The 12,678-nt window shown below is 44.8% G+C and overlaps 1 protein-coding gene across 1 annotated transcript in view; it reads left to right on the top strand.

Moving 5' to 3' along the window:
* Positions 1-12,678, top strand: part of NRP1 (neuropilin 1) — a 186,358-nt gene that overhangs the window by 56,495 nt on the left and 117,185 nt on the right. The window contains exon 4 of the mRNA XM_066585201.1: positions 7,150-7,331. Coding sequence (XP_066441298.1) covers positions 7,150-7,331 — 182 coding nt within the window. The remainder of the gene's footprint in view (positions 1-7,149; positions 7,332-12,678) is intronic.

Genomic DNA, 12,678 nt, shown 5'->3' with positions numbered 1-12,678 from the left:
ATCAGAGGCAGACCAACCGGTGGTATTAGGGCATCAGAGGCAGACCGACCGGTGGTATTAGGGCATCAGAGGCAGACCGACTGGTGGTATTAAGGCATCAGAGGCAGACTGACTGCTATGGCCCGGGCAGCGAGGAGGCTCCGGCTTTCATTGCACCATCCCCTTTACTACTGAATAGCGAAATGTATGCAGGACCTCCCTCCAAAGATGAATTGCATTGTTCGCAAACTGGGAGGTGAAAAAGTGGGGCAAGAGTCATTTTTTAGGGCACGGAATTGGAAACAAAAGCAATGTCCTGTCCTGGGTGGCATTCAAGGTTTTGCTCTGCAGTCCCCATGTATGCCACTGGATAGGAGGCATAGCTGAGCCCCGCTGTGTATTACTGATGCTTCTCCCTATTGTAGTATAGTCGGTACATAGTAGCGCTTTGTGGCCGTCACCTCTGCGACATATATTTTACAATACCAACTACATATGTAGAATTACTGACCGTTACCTGAGATTGTGCGCTACGCCGCTAAAGTTTCATGCATACACTTTGTAAATAGTGCAGCCGTGTTTATTTACCTTGCAATGGAATGGCCACTCTATGCAAATTGCTAACTGCATAGCGCAGCGGTGGTTTACTCCAGCACATCTGTGTGCTAAATGTAGTTTATTTGCCTCAGTTGGTAGCTGAATAGTTCCAGTATTAGAAAAAAAAATGGCTATTTTCTTCCAAAAATAGCGCCATTCCTGTCCGCAGGTTATGTGTGGTATTACAGCTCAGCACCATTCAATTCAATGGAGCCAAGCTGCAATAACAGACACTACCCATTACCAGGAGTGGAGATGTTTCTGGAAGAAAGCAGCCATGTTTTTATACTTCTGAAAACCTCCTTTACGAGTTCATAACCCTTCATATCTCAGCTTCGGTGATTGTTATTCCCACATCTGCACAGAGAATGGAGCTCTTCCACATGCTGTTTCCTAGGTAGACACACAGGTTAGGGCGATCCATACACATAAGACACTTCTGGCGGTGGCTTATCTCCAGGGGAAACAGAAGGATCGGGTGTTGGAATTCAACCCCAATCAATCTTTCCCCCAACATCATTTGTCAGGGGAATGTAAGGAAGCCCCCATACACATGTGAGAATAGTCCAGTCCACCAAAATAGGTGGTTTGAATGAATTTTCACTAGTCTGTATGAGGGCCTAACAATGGGGCATGTTCATCCCACCATATCTGCCGTTTCAAATACTTGAGAGACCCCATACGTATTAGAATTTCATCTAATGTCCGTCATGGAGTCTCCTGGTTTTACACCCTTTAACCACTCTTCGAGGGATCTTGTCTTCACTGCAGGGAATGTCCAGGTTGTTTCCCCTGGAGTTGTCTCCCTATAGTGACAGTTGACCCAGATGGGCCAAAGACACTGCAGTATGGTACCAAAGGCACAGGCAAGGACCCAGTCCGAATAACAGGATGAAGTCATGGCCGATGGGGTTCAATCAACATGGATAAGAGGTAGAAGGTCGGCGCAGGTGGTGTTCAGGTGAAGTGGAGTCAACATAATAAGCTGAGATCAGGAGAGGCAGACTTCAAGAAAGCTGGGTAATCAGACACAGATACAGATACACCTTCACAGTAGCACTAGGAACATACTGCTCAGAAGGGAGAGAGGAGGTGCATAAATAATCTGGAAATGGCTGAGATAGACTGGGGCCTGAAAAGATGGGAATACTCTCTGGGCCTTCAAGAGGTGAGGGCGCTGCTCATGATCACAAGTAGCCTACAAGATTGCCACCTATATAACATGCAGTGAGTGGCGACTTCCTGCGACCTGAAGACCAGCCGGTCAATGAATATTGTTGAATGGGCATTTTATCTAATTCTTATCAGCTACAACATGAGTTTATTGTTGTGCGCCAGTCTTCCCGCAGGCGCTGGTGCCCTCCAGTAACTCTACAGCGGAGACAAAAAGAAAAGGACAATGAAGCCGCCAATAAGGACTGCTTCAGACTTCGGAAAGACCGCTCTTTGGATGGATCCGGTTAGCTATTTTGCCGTGAGCGAGCGACAGTTTCTCGCCCTGGAGGGCCGCTGGATGCCGGCGCTGGGGAAGGCCAGATAGACAGGCATCTACAATCCTTCCACATCACGGCAGGAATGAAATATGCAGCAGGGATTTTGCCATGGGCGCCAGAGCAAAGCATCCCTGGTGGATATTGCTCTTGTTTGGGAGCACGACGCACATCATTTAGGGGCGGCTGTCGTCTTGTTGAAGGGATTTCTTCACCAGCAAACCGTAAATCGTCCGTTTCTGAATGTTGTTCATTCCAAGAATTAGAAAGAGGAAGCAAAAATCACTGAAAATGTCTTCGAGTTTTCTAGAAGACGGAAGAGCTCTTTCAGGGAGGATCCGCTGTCACGGACGTTGGACAGGATAACCGCTGATACGGGCGCCATTCTCAAACACCCAGAGGGGTTGACACTCCTTTGTCCTGATTACCAGAATTAGGGGAGATCGGAGGTGCAATTAATCCAGACACTTGCTGTAATTAGTCATGCTGCATGTCTTGCAACAGGACCGAGAAGTACAGAGACCAGTGTTCGACCCCGCGGAGCATCAGGAAGGGAGAAGCGGGGATCGGTGAGGCTAGTATTAATTCTTTTATATTTTCATAAGGGCAGTAAGTTCTCAGACAACTTCTGCTCACCTCCCGGCTCGTGTCTTATTTCTGTAATTAAATCATGTTTGAAATGGCTGCCATTAATTCCGACACTTGCTGTATTCAGTCGCGCTGCATGTCTTGCCACATCAAAGGGCGGTTCAGGATGAAATAGATTCACTCACTGTCAATCAAATCTAATGTCACCTATTGATGAGCAATCGGGACCGCCCACTTGACTCATTCAGAGTGCAGACATCGGGGACTAATGAGATAAGAAAACAACTCCAGAATTGCGCTTATTTTGGTCACCTGACTCACCTCGTCTCCAGGAAAAAATGGATTAAAACACGATCAAAAAGTCATGTGTATTCCGAAATGGTACCAATAGCCCCCCCCCCCCCCCAAAAAGATGGAGGAATTTCACTCAACTTCGAATTTGTAATAGGTTTTCCGAACATGTTGCCCCGCGAAGAATGAGCCTCAGACAGCGACGTTGATAGAAGCATAATAGAGCTAGGATTTTTTTTAAAGCGGCGAGGAAAAAACGAAAATGAAAAAAAGGGCCGCGCCCTCAAGGGGTTAAGTCTGTCTGGTCTAAGTTTGCACTGTTGTACTAGTGAATAAGCCCCACTGTCTTTGTGAAGCGTGAATCAGTGTGGAAAAGCAGAAAATTCGGAACGCTCAGTAATTCCAGGTTCCGGTATAGTTTCAGGACGGCGGGCGGCACAAAGCCCAAGAGCCGCCATGCTGGTCTGCGTGTATCGAGCTGCGAGGGGTTAATTCAATAACCCGTATATACTAATCGCCACCGCCCATCAGTGTCATTTTTCTTTTTTTCTTGATGCTCAGCAATCCTGGAATACAAATTAACTTGATGAGGTAATGCAATTTGTTCATGGAAGACCCATTACCTGTCCACTCTAACCAATGATATCATCGCTGCCGCCGTCCCGAGGGGCCTCCACCAAACATTCGTCTTGTGCCCCGGCTGTTAAAGGGAGCATTACACATGATAGAATAATGGATTGTCCGGGGGATCTGCTGCTTGTTCATCCCAATTAACCCCTTAGTGGCACAACCTTTCTTGGGTCCTAAGAACGCAACGATTTTGTCAAGATTTTCATTTCTACTTTTCAGAAGTTGTAACTTTTCATTTTCCCGTCGGCCGTACGACGACTCGTGTTTTATGTGGCGCCTGTAGTTTCTATTAGTAGCAGTTTTTGGGCACGTGATGCATTGTGGGACAACTGCCGTTGCTTTCTGTTTCTACATGGTTAATCATGCAGCATAAACAACAGGATACATTTTTTTCTGCGGGTCGAGTTGGTTACAACAATAACAAATGAATCTACTTTTTTGGGTTTTTCCGCTTTTTTATGATAAAAGATACTTTTGCATCTCTTTTTAGTTTTCCATGGATGGAGTTCTGGGCGGACTTGATTTCTGCGGTCCAAGCTGTAGTTTTTATTGGCACATGCCACTTTTTTGATTAATTACATTGAGTTTATAAACAAAAAATGTATTTTGTCTCGCAGGTTTTAGTTGTTTTTTTTTACAGCATTTACCGTACAGGATAAAAAGTGTGTTCAATTATCGTATTGATGCGATGACACCAAACGTGTTTTGGGTTTTTTTCGCTGTTTTTTTTAAACAAAGAGAGGCAAGTGTGTGTAAAGATTTTTTATTACTAGTTTTTTATTTTATTTTCTTACATTATGTATGTCCCTGTAAGGGACTTGAACCTGCGAATCTAGGATTGCTATGATAATACATAGCAGTATTTCTGTACTGCAATGTATTATCGCTGATAATAGTGACCACTGGCCATGGGAGACCCAGACGCCACATCCAGTTGTCATGACAACCCATTGGACATCACATAGGGAGCGCCCTTCCTCTGTGAACCCTCTATATGCTCTGATCGTCATTGTAAGGGGTTAACAGCGTTCTCACCTATTCCCACTGTTGTAGCAGGAGGCCAGCTTTCTTTACAACCAAATGGCACTCTGCAATTGCATTGCTGGAAGGCTGTTTGGGAGCCTAAACACCAGTTGGGGCATTTAAAGGGTCAGCAGCCATGATTGGCATGAATGCTGATCGCAGCTGTTGTCAGCGGGTGTCAGATGGCAAAGATGGCTGACTCAGCTCCTGAGCCCTCTCCATGCATAAACACCCTATATGCACCTTACATGTATAGCGCACATCGGGAAGAGGATATTGAATAACATCACTCCCCCCCCCCCCCAACATTTTATACTGCTCCCTACAATATATGCCCCCTCACAGTATATTAATGAATCCCCCACTATGTTCTCCTTCCCTGTCAGTGTGTATATCCCCCAATATGTCTCCCATCTCCCCCAGAGTAAATATATGTGATGACCCCCTTCCTAATCTCCATAGAGTGGAATAGTGGACAGAGAAAAAACAACCCCCAACGCTTCAGTGGTCTGGATACAAAAAGAAATAACTTAATTTCTAGGGGTGCCTGGTCCACGGCTCCCCTCAATCCTAGAAGGCTTAAAATATTCGTACGGGCGCAGGAATATTCTCTCATGCCTTCACATCGCACCCTTACAGGAGTATGGAAAAGCTGAGTATCCAGACACAGAGTCAAAACTGGGAGGCAAGCAGGTAATAGAAAGAACTAACTAGAAACCTTGTTGTTCAGGCGTCTTCCAGTGGGGCTGGGATGCGCTGGGGACAGGAAAGCTGGGTTCAAGGAGATGGACGGAGTGCTCACCCTATGGGCAGAGCAGCAGCCGGGGAATGGTGTGGGGTCTGAGTATCTACAGTTTTTGGCGTCGTATTCATTGTAAAATCTGCTGAATGTTTTTCTACAGGACTGATTGGGTGTCTTCGTCTCGCTATTCGCCGGCGCTGCGCTCTACCAGCCGGGGTGACATTTGCATAGACTCTATATATTAGGCCTGCGCTCACATACATCTCCTTGGATTACTCTGGTCAGTTGGACAGAAGGAGACAGGAGAGCCGCCATTAGTAATGTGATACCGCTTGCACCCTCTTATTGTTTGTAAGTGAAGTTTCCGAGGGCTTCTTAGAGATGACATCATGTATTTATGCTGGTGATCCGACAACCTGGAAGCCACTAATCACGGAACACCAGCAGGACCGCCAGCCGCGACGCTCCCCGTGCCAAAACTAGGAGCTAAATATGTGTTTACACTGTTCTGTAATGGTGCATGCAGAACTTGTCCAGGGAACGTTTCACCGAGGGGACCATAAGTAGGGATCGACTCGTGAAAAGCAGAAGTGAAACATTCTCCATTTTTATTTTGTGATTGTACATTTTGTATTCTCTTTTCTGTATGCGACTACGGGGGCGGCCATCTTGCAGTTAACTACATTTAGATATGCTTCATAGCAGCTTCATGACCGTAGTTACAATGGACAAGAGGGGGACCGTTAACTTCTGTGGCAGAGTGTTGGGGCTATGCTCTGTGTTTTCTCTATAGAATAGGAAGTGTCAGACTAGTCCTAGTGGTCAGTGTGCAGGGAGGGGAGGAGGTGGGCTGTGTCAGACTATTATTAGTCCAAGTGGTCAGTGTGCAGGGAGGGGAGGAGGTGGGCTGTGTCAGACTATTATTAGTCCAAGTGATCAGTGAGCAGGGAGGTGAGGAGGTGGGCTGTGTCAGACTATTATTAGTCCAAGTGGTCAGTGTGCAGGGAGGGGAGGAGGTGGGCTGTGTCAGACTATTATTAGTCCAAGTGGTCAGTGTGCAGGGAGGAGAGGAGGTGGCCTGTGTCAGACTATTATTAGTCCAAGTGGTCAGTGTGCAGGGAGGGGAGGAAGTGGGCTGTGTCAGACTATTATTAGTCCAAGTGGTCAGTGTGCATGGAGGGGAGGAGGTGGGCTGTGTCAGAGTATTATTAGTCCAAGTGGTCATCTGCATGTTCTAGTCTCGTGCGAGGCTCACACTGTAATAGAACATGCTGTGATTTTTTCCTTCTCACAGCAACACTACAAGAGACCCGTGTAAGTAGATCCATTGCAAATGTTGGGTTGTATGTCTGTGCGACACTTAAGGCTCTTTCACACAAGCGGCATTTTAGCGCTCAGAAAGCTGCGCTCGGAAACGCCGCAGTAATCATGGAAAAATGCGCCTGTGTGAGGGAGGCCTAGCTGTGACAGGAGTCCCCGTGTCCCACTAGGAGGTTTCTGTGGCAGGATTCATGCATCAGCATTAGAGAGACTGGGAAACTGACTAGAGAGTTTACACATAACCCAAGTAGATCTGAGCCGGCCAGAACTGAGATCACATGACCATCTGCGGAGGCCGGGGGTCTCAGACGGTATAGGGGACACTAGCCGACTTATATTTACTGGGGGAGAGCTGCAGAGTGATTGCAGAGGGCAGTCACAGTAGCCGCCGTTTCAGGTTCTTTCCTGTATACAGATGCCAGATGACACAATGTATCAAGAAGACGGTGAACTCTGTAACTAACTCCACTATTTCCTTCTTTCCACTAGATACGATTATGTGGAGGTCTACAGCGGGGAGAATGCGGACGGCGTTCTTTTGGGCAAATATTGTGGAAAAATCGCCCCATCGGCCGTGGTTTCTGCAGGACCGTCGCTGTTCATCAGATTTGTGTCCGACTATGAAACACACGGCGCCGGATTCTCTATTCGCTATGAAATCTTTAAAGCAGGTCAGTTCCTTCTTCTACTACTCTTCCGGGGTCGGGGGTTTACTGGGCCGCTGCTGGAGCATTCGGACAGGTCTAAGTAAAGGAATATCTTTAGCGTTAGTGCAGCTTCCTTAGGCTCCGTTCACACATGGCAGATTTATGTCCTGAAAGCCACATCAAATCCCACCACAATCCAATACTCCATGCAACTGAATGGGGTCTTCTGCAGCCTGTTCACATGTAACGGAGAAGGCCCATACAAATGGCGTATTCACACCGAATAACAATAGGACTGATCCTCGTGGAGACGAGTAGCAGAGAGACACATCATATTGTAACCCCTATATGTTGGAGCCTTGGGACTCCGAACTACGCTGATTAAATCTTATGGTTCCCTGTACTTTTGGCACCGTGGATGCAGATCACTAAGTACGTTGACAAGGCGGCATCATTAACCTTCCATGGATGAAAATGCATCTCTGATTGTCCGATCTGCTTGTCATAGCATTACATCTACAAGCCGAGCCAATCCACCCCTTATTCCTTGACATGTGGCTGTTTAAAGGGTTTGTCAGGACAGGCCATCAATAGTAGATTGGCGAGGATCCAACTGGGATCCAAATCTATCACCTGTTTGCTGGGCTGGCGCGCTCATGCACTATGCTGATTTTTACAGGAAGCAGACAGCTCAGTTCCCAATACAGTGGTCAGGTTTGGTATTATAGGCAATGTACCTATTCACTTCAATGGCAGCTGTGCGTGTAATACCAAGTATGAGAATGGAGCTGTTTGCTTCATGTAAAAATAAGCTCAGTCTAACAGTCTGCTGGTTCAGCAAACAGCTTATTTGATAGGGTCTCAGACAGTGGACACCCACCAATCTGCTATTGATGGCCTATTCTGCACATAGGCCATTAATAGTTTACAACTGGACAACCCCTTTAAATTGTGATTTGAAAATAGTAGATGTACAGATATGAGAGATAAATAGATAAATATGAGAGAGATAGACAGATAGATAGATATGAGATATAGATAGATAGATAGATAGATAGATAGATATGGGAGAGATAGACAGATAGATAGATAGATAGATAGATAGATAGATAGATAGATAGATAGATAGATAGATAGATAGATAGATAGATAGATAGATAGATAGATAGATAGGAGATATAGATAGATATGGGATAGATAGATAGATATGAGATAGATAGATATTAGATAGATAGATATGGGAGAGATAGACAGATAGATAGATAGATAAATATGAGATATAGATAGATATGAGATAGATATTAGATAGATAGATATGAGAGAGATAGACAGATAGATATGAGATATAGACAGATAGACAGATAGATAGATACATATGGGACAGATAGATAGAGAGATAGATAGATATGAGATAGATAGATATTAGATAGATATGGGAGAGATAGACAGATAGATAGATAAATATGAGATATAGATAGATATGAGATAGATATTAGATAGATAGATAGATAGATAGATATGAGAGAGATAGACAAATAGATATGAGATATAGACAGATAGACAGATAGATAGATACATATGGGACAGATAGATAGATAGATATGAGATAGATAGATAGATAGATAGATAGATAGATAGATAGATATGAGATAGATAGATATGAGATAGATAGATATGAGATAGATAGATAGATAGGAGATAGATATGAGATAGATAGATAGATAGATAGATAGATAGATAGATAGATAGATAGATAGATAGATAGATAGATAGATAGATATGAGATATAGATAGAGAGATTAGAAGAATAATGCTGACAACTTTTCACCAACTTCATTTCTTTAGGCTCTATCCTTGCATTATGTTTCTATATTTGCGCCCCCTTAGAAGCCCGGTGGGATCCCAGCCACCCGCCAGCAGCCAGTTGTTTGCACAGCTGCTCAGCCCAACTTCACATTGATATTGAAAATGCCGCCGTCTTATTCCTTCTTCTGCTGGCAGGCTCCTCTCCCAATGGTTGAACATGACCTGGTTTGGTAGTATGAGTCGTGTCTGTTGGGTCTATGTGTGTGTGAGACCTCGGCGCTGATCGGATGTGAAGATGTTCTGTGATCCCATAAATCAACAAGTTAACCCCTTAGTGTCGGAGCCTGTTTGCCCCCTAATGACCAACTAATTTTTCAGGTTTTTCCATCCTCACATTCCAGCAGCCATAACTTTTACATATACTGCCGTTCGAGGGCTTGTTCTTTTGCAGGACAAGTTGTATTATTTAAGGGTTTCATTCTTGGATACGTATTATGTATTGTATGACTTCTACTAACTTTTTGGGGGAATTGGCGGGGAAAAAAAATTAATTCAGCTATTCGTTTTTTCTGGATTTCATTTTTACAGCATTCAGTGTGCAAAATAAATCCAGTGATAACATGATCCTCCGGTCGGCGTGACTCCGGGGACGCCAGCCGCATGCCTTGTTTTATGTTTTTATTTTGTACACAAAAGATTTGCTTTTGTGTCGCCGCATTCCAAGAGCCGTAACTTTTTTATTTTTCTCTCGTCTTCAATTATCCAACATTTTGATCCTTTTTATGCCATTTTATTTTCTAGAGACAAGATTCACAAAATCTGTAATTCTGGCATGTTTTATATTTTTAGCGGCGCTCACCTTGCGGTATCAATAATATGTTCCATTCATTCTGCGGGCCACTAAGATTATGTCATTAACAGATTTAGGCTGCATTCAGACGACTGTATATTGGCCGGGTATTCACGCCGGCCGATATACGGCATCTCTCTCTGCAGGGGGAGGAGGCTGGAAGAGCCGGGAGCAGTGCTCTGAGCTCCCGCCCCCTCTCTGTGCCTCCTCTTCACCCCCTCTCTGCTCCTCTGCACTATTTTTAATAAGGAGAGGCGGGAGGGAGGCGGAGCTAATTCCCAGAACTTTAGCCCTGCCCCCGTTCCACCTCCTCTCATTGCAAATAGTGCAGGGGGCCGGAGAGGAGGCAGAGAGGGGGCGGGAGCTCAGAGCACTGCTCCCGGCTCTTCCAGCTTCCTCCCCCTGCAGAGAGAGACACCGTATATCGGCTCGGCGTGAAAACCCAGCCAATATACGGTCGTCTGAATAAGCCCTTACAGAGGGTTTTTTGTAACTTTTTCACACTTTAAAAAAAAAAATTAGTTTTTTCTTCTTGCAGCATTCAAAACCCCCAAATATTTATCTTTTCTGTCAACGGGGCTGTGGGAGGGGCTTGTTTTATGGGATGAGTTGTATTTTTTAATGGTATCATTTGTTGATTCATATGACATTTTAATCACTTTCTATTCTGTTTTTTGTAAGGCGAGATACGCAAAATTAGCTATTTTTGCCATGTTTTTGTATTTTCTTTATTCATGGCGAGAATCGTGCAGGTAAAATAATTTACTAACTCTTTTCTCTGGGTAATTACAAACGCGGTGTTTCCAGATTAGTGATTTTTTTTACATAATAAAAAGGTGAAAGGTGAGTTTTGATGCTTTTTTTCTATTTTTTTTTTTTTACAATTTTTTAACAAACTATTTTAACTTTTTATTTTTGTCCCACTAGGGGACTTATATATCACCATCTTTTATCATTCTGAAAATACACTGCTATACGTCAGTACAGCAGTGTATTATAAAGCCTATGAAGCTCAGCCAGTCTCATAGACCACCGCAGCTAGCAGACACAGAGGCCATCTTTAAGCCTTTGGGTGCAATGGCAACTCATCGGGACCCTGTGATCATATCTCAGGGGTCTGATGGGAGACAGAGGGAGCACCATCCCTCTGTCAGCTTTTCCATGCCACTGTTAGATTAACTGTAGCATTTAAAGGATTAAACAGCGGGGATTTGAGGTTTTTCTGGTGCCCTCTGCTTGTTTAAGTGCCCAGCACACGAGACCTATGGTTTCTCGCTCCGCATAAAAGGACCCTTGGAGCTCTAGCGATGTTTCCGGTTGACTGTGCGGCTCCTGTTGGGCAGAGCGATTCCTGACATCCTCCTCTGACCCCTTTCAGTGCTGAGTTGTTTCCGTTCGCTGAATGTTTTTCCTTAATCGCACCATTCTCGGTATACTTTCCACACTGTTACACAAGAAACCCCCACGCGGTTGGCGGTGAGCCCCCGGCTAGTCTAGCACCGATGACCGGCCTCGTTGGAAGTCGCTCCGATCGCTGGATTTTCCCATCTAATGTGGATTCAACATATTTTGCACAGATTTCACACTTTCACTTGAAGTGGATTCTGTACCAAATCCACTATGTCTGAACACACTCTTCTAGTATGTGCTGATCTCAGGGACTGCGATTCTTCCATATGGCGGAGTGTGGTAATATGCGGCACAGAAGGTGACTATACATATAGACACATAAACCCCCTCTGTGGTCCCGAGGTCCCTGAAATCAACATTTGGGGTCCGGATTTGAGCAGAAATTGTGCTCCAAATTTATGGCGCTCCGTGCACCTCAGTTCTGGAATACTTCTATGACGCTATACACGTAGAGATGATATTAAGCGGGAGGGAACAGCTTTCCATATAAACAAGTCGATCATTTGTCCGGGACGCGTTCGCTTTTAGAACTGCCACAAAATGGCTTATAAAATGCAGTATTGCTTGATTTAGGAGGAAGCGTCGGGACTCGTTCCGACACAATATTGGGTAATCACAAACCTGCTGTGTCTTGATGGGCATTTAAACAAGTAATTTGACTTGATGCGTGGAAGGAAGCGACATATCGCTGCGATCCAAGAAATAACGGAGGGATAGAAAGCTTCATTAAATCAAGGTAGCTACTCCTAGCCGCAGCATGGGTTATAATGATACCTGTCTCAGGCCCATCTAAATCAATTGCATCTTCCTCGGCTCCTCACCATCTCGGCTTTATTTCTCACTTTTATATCCGCCTTGCGCTGATTGCATCTGTTATTGCAGCAAACCCTGCTGACTGGCAAAAAGTATTTTAATCCGGCGGCTACAGCCTAATAATCGGCTCCTTAGTCCCCTCTTCTGACTTACTCTACATTTATTAATACATCCTTCTGCAATCAGATCTGCAAACAGAAGAAGCTGTCAGTCACCGCACACCTTTCTCAGGGGTCAGGAGATGAAGCGGTCGTGAGAAATGCGCCGTTCTATACGAAGCGTCCTCATTAGGGCGCACATACTGCAGGTCACATCCAATATTGAATACGACTCCGGGACATATTGCGGAGAAATGAAGGGATTTGGTATTGTTTGTGTTGTGATATGAAGCAATGAAGGCCGAGGTCAGCGAAATAAATGTGTGATTGGTAGATTAGCTTGGAAATTCCTTATTTATCATAGACTTCCTTCCAGACAGAAGGGGAGGGCGGA

Source organism: Eleutherodactylus coqui, chromosome 12 (genome assembly GCF_035609145.1).
Source record: "Eleutherodactylus coqui strain aEleCoq1 chromosome 12, aEleCoq1.hap1, whole genome shotgun sequence".
NCBI lineage: Eukaryota > Metazoa > Chordata > Amphibia > Anura > Eleutherodactylidae > Eleutherodactylus > Eleutherodactylus coqui.
This window is presented reverse-complemented; position numbering and strand designations above follow the sequence as displayed.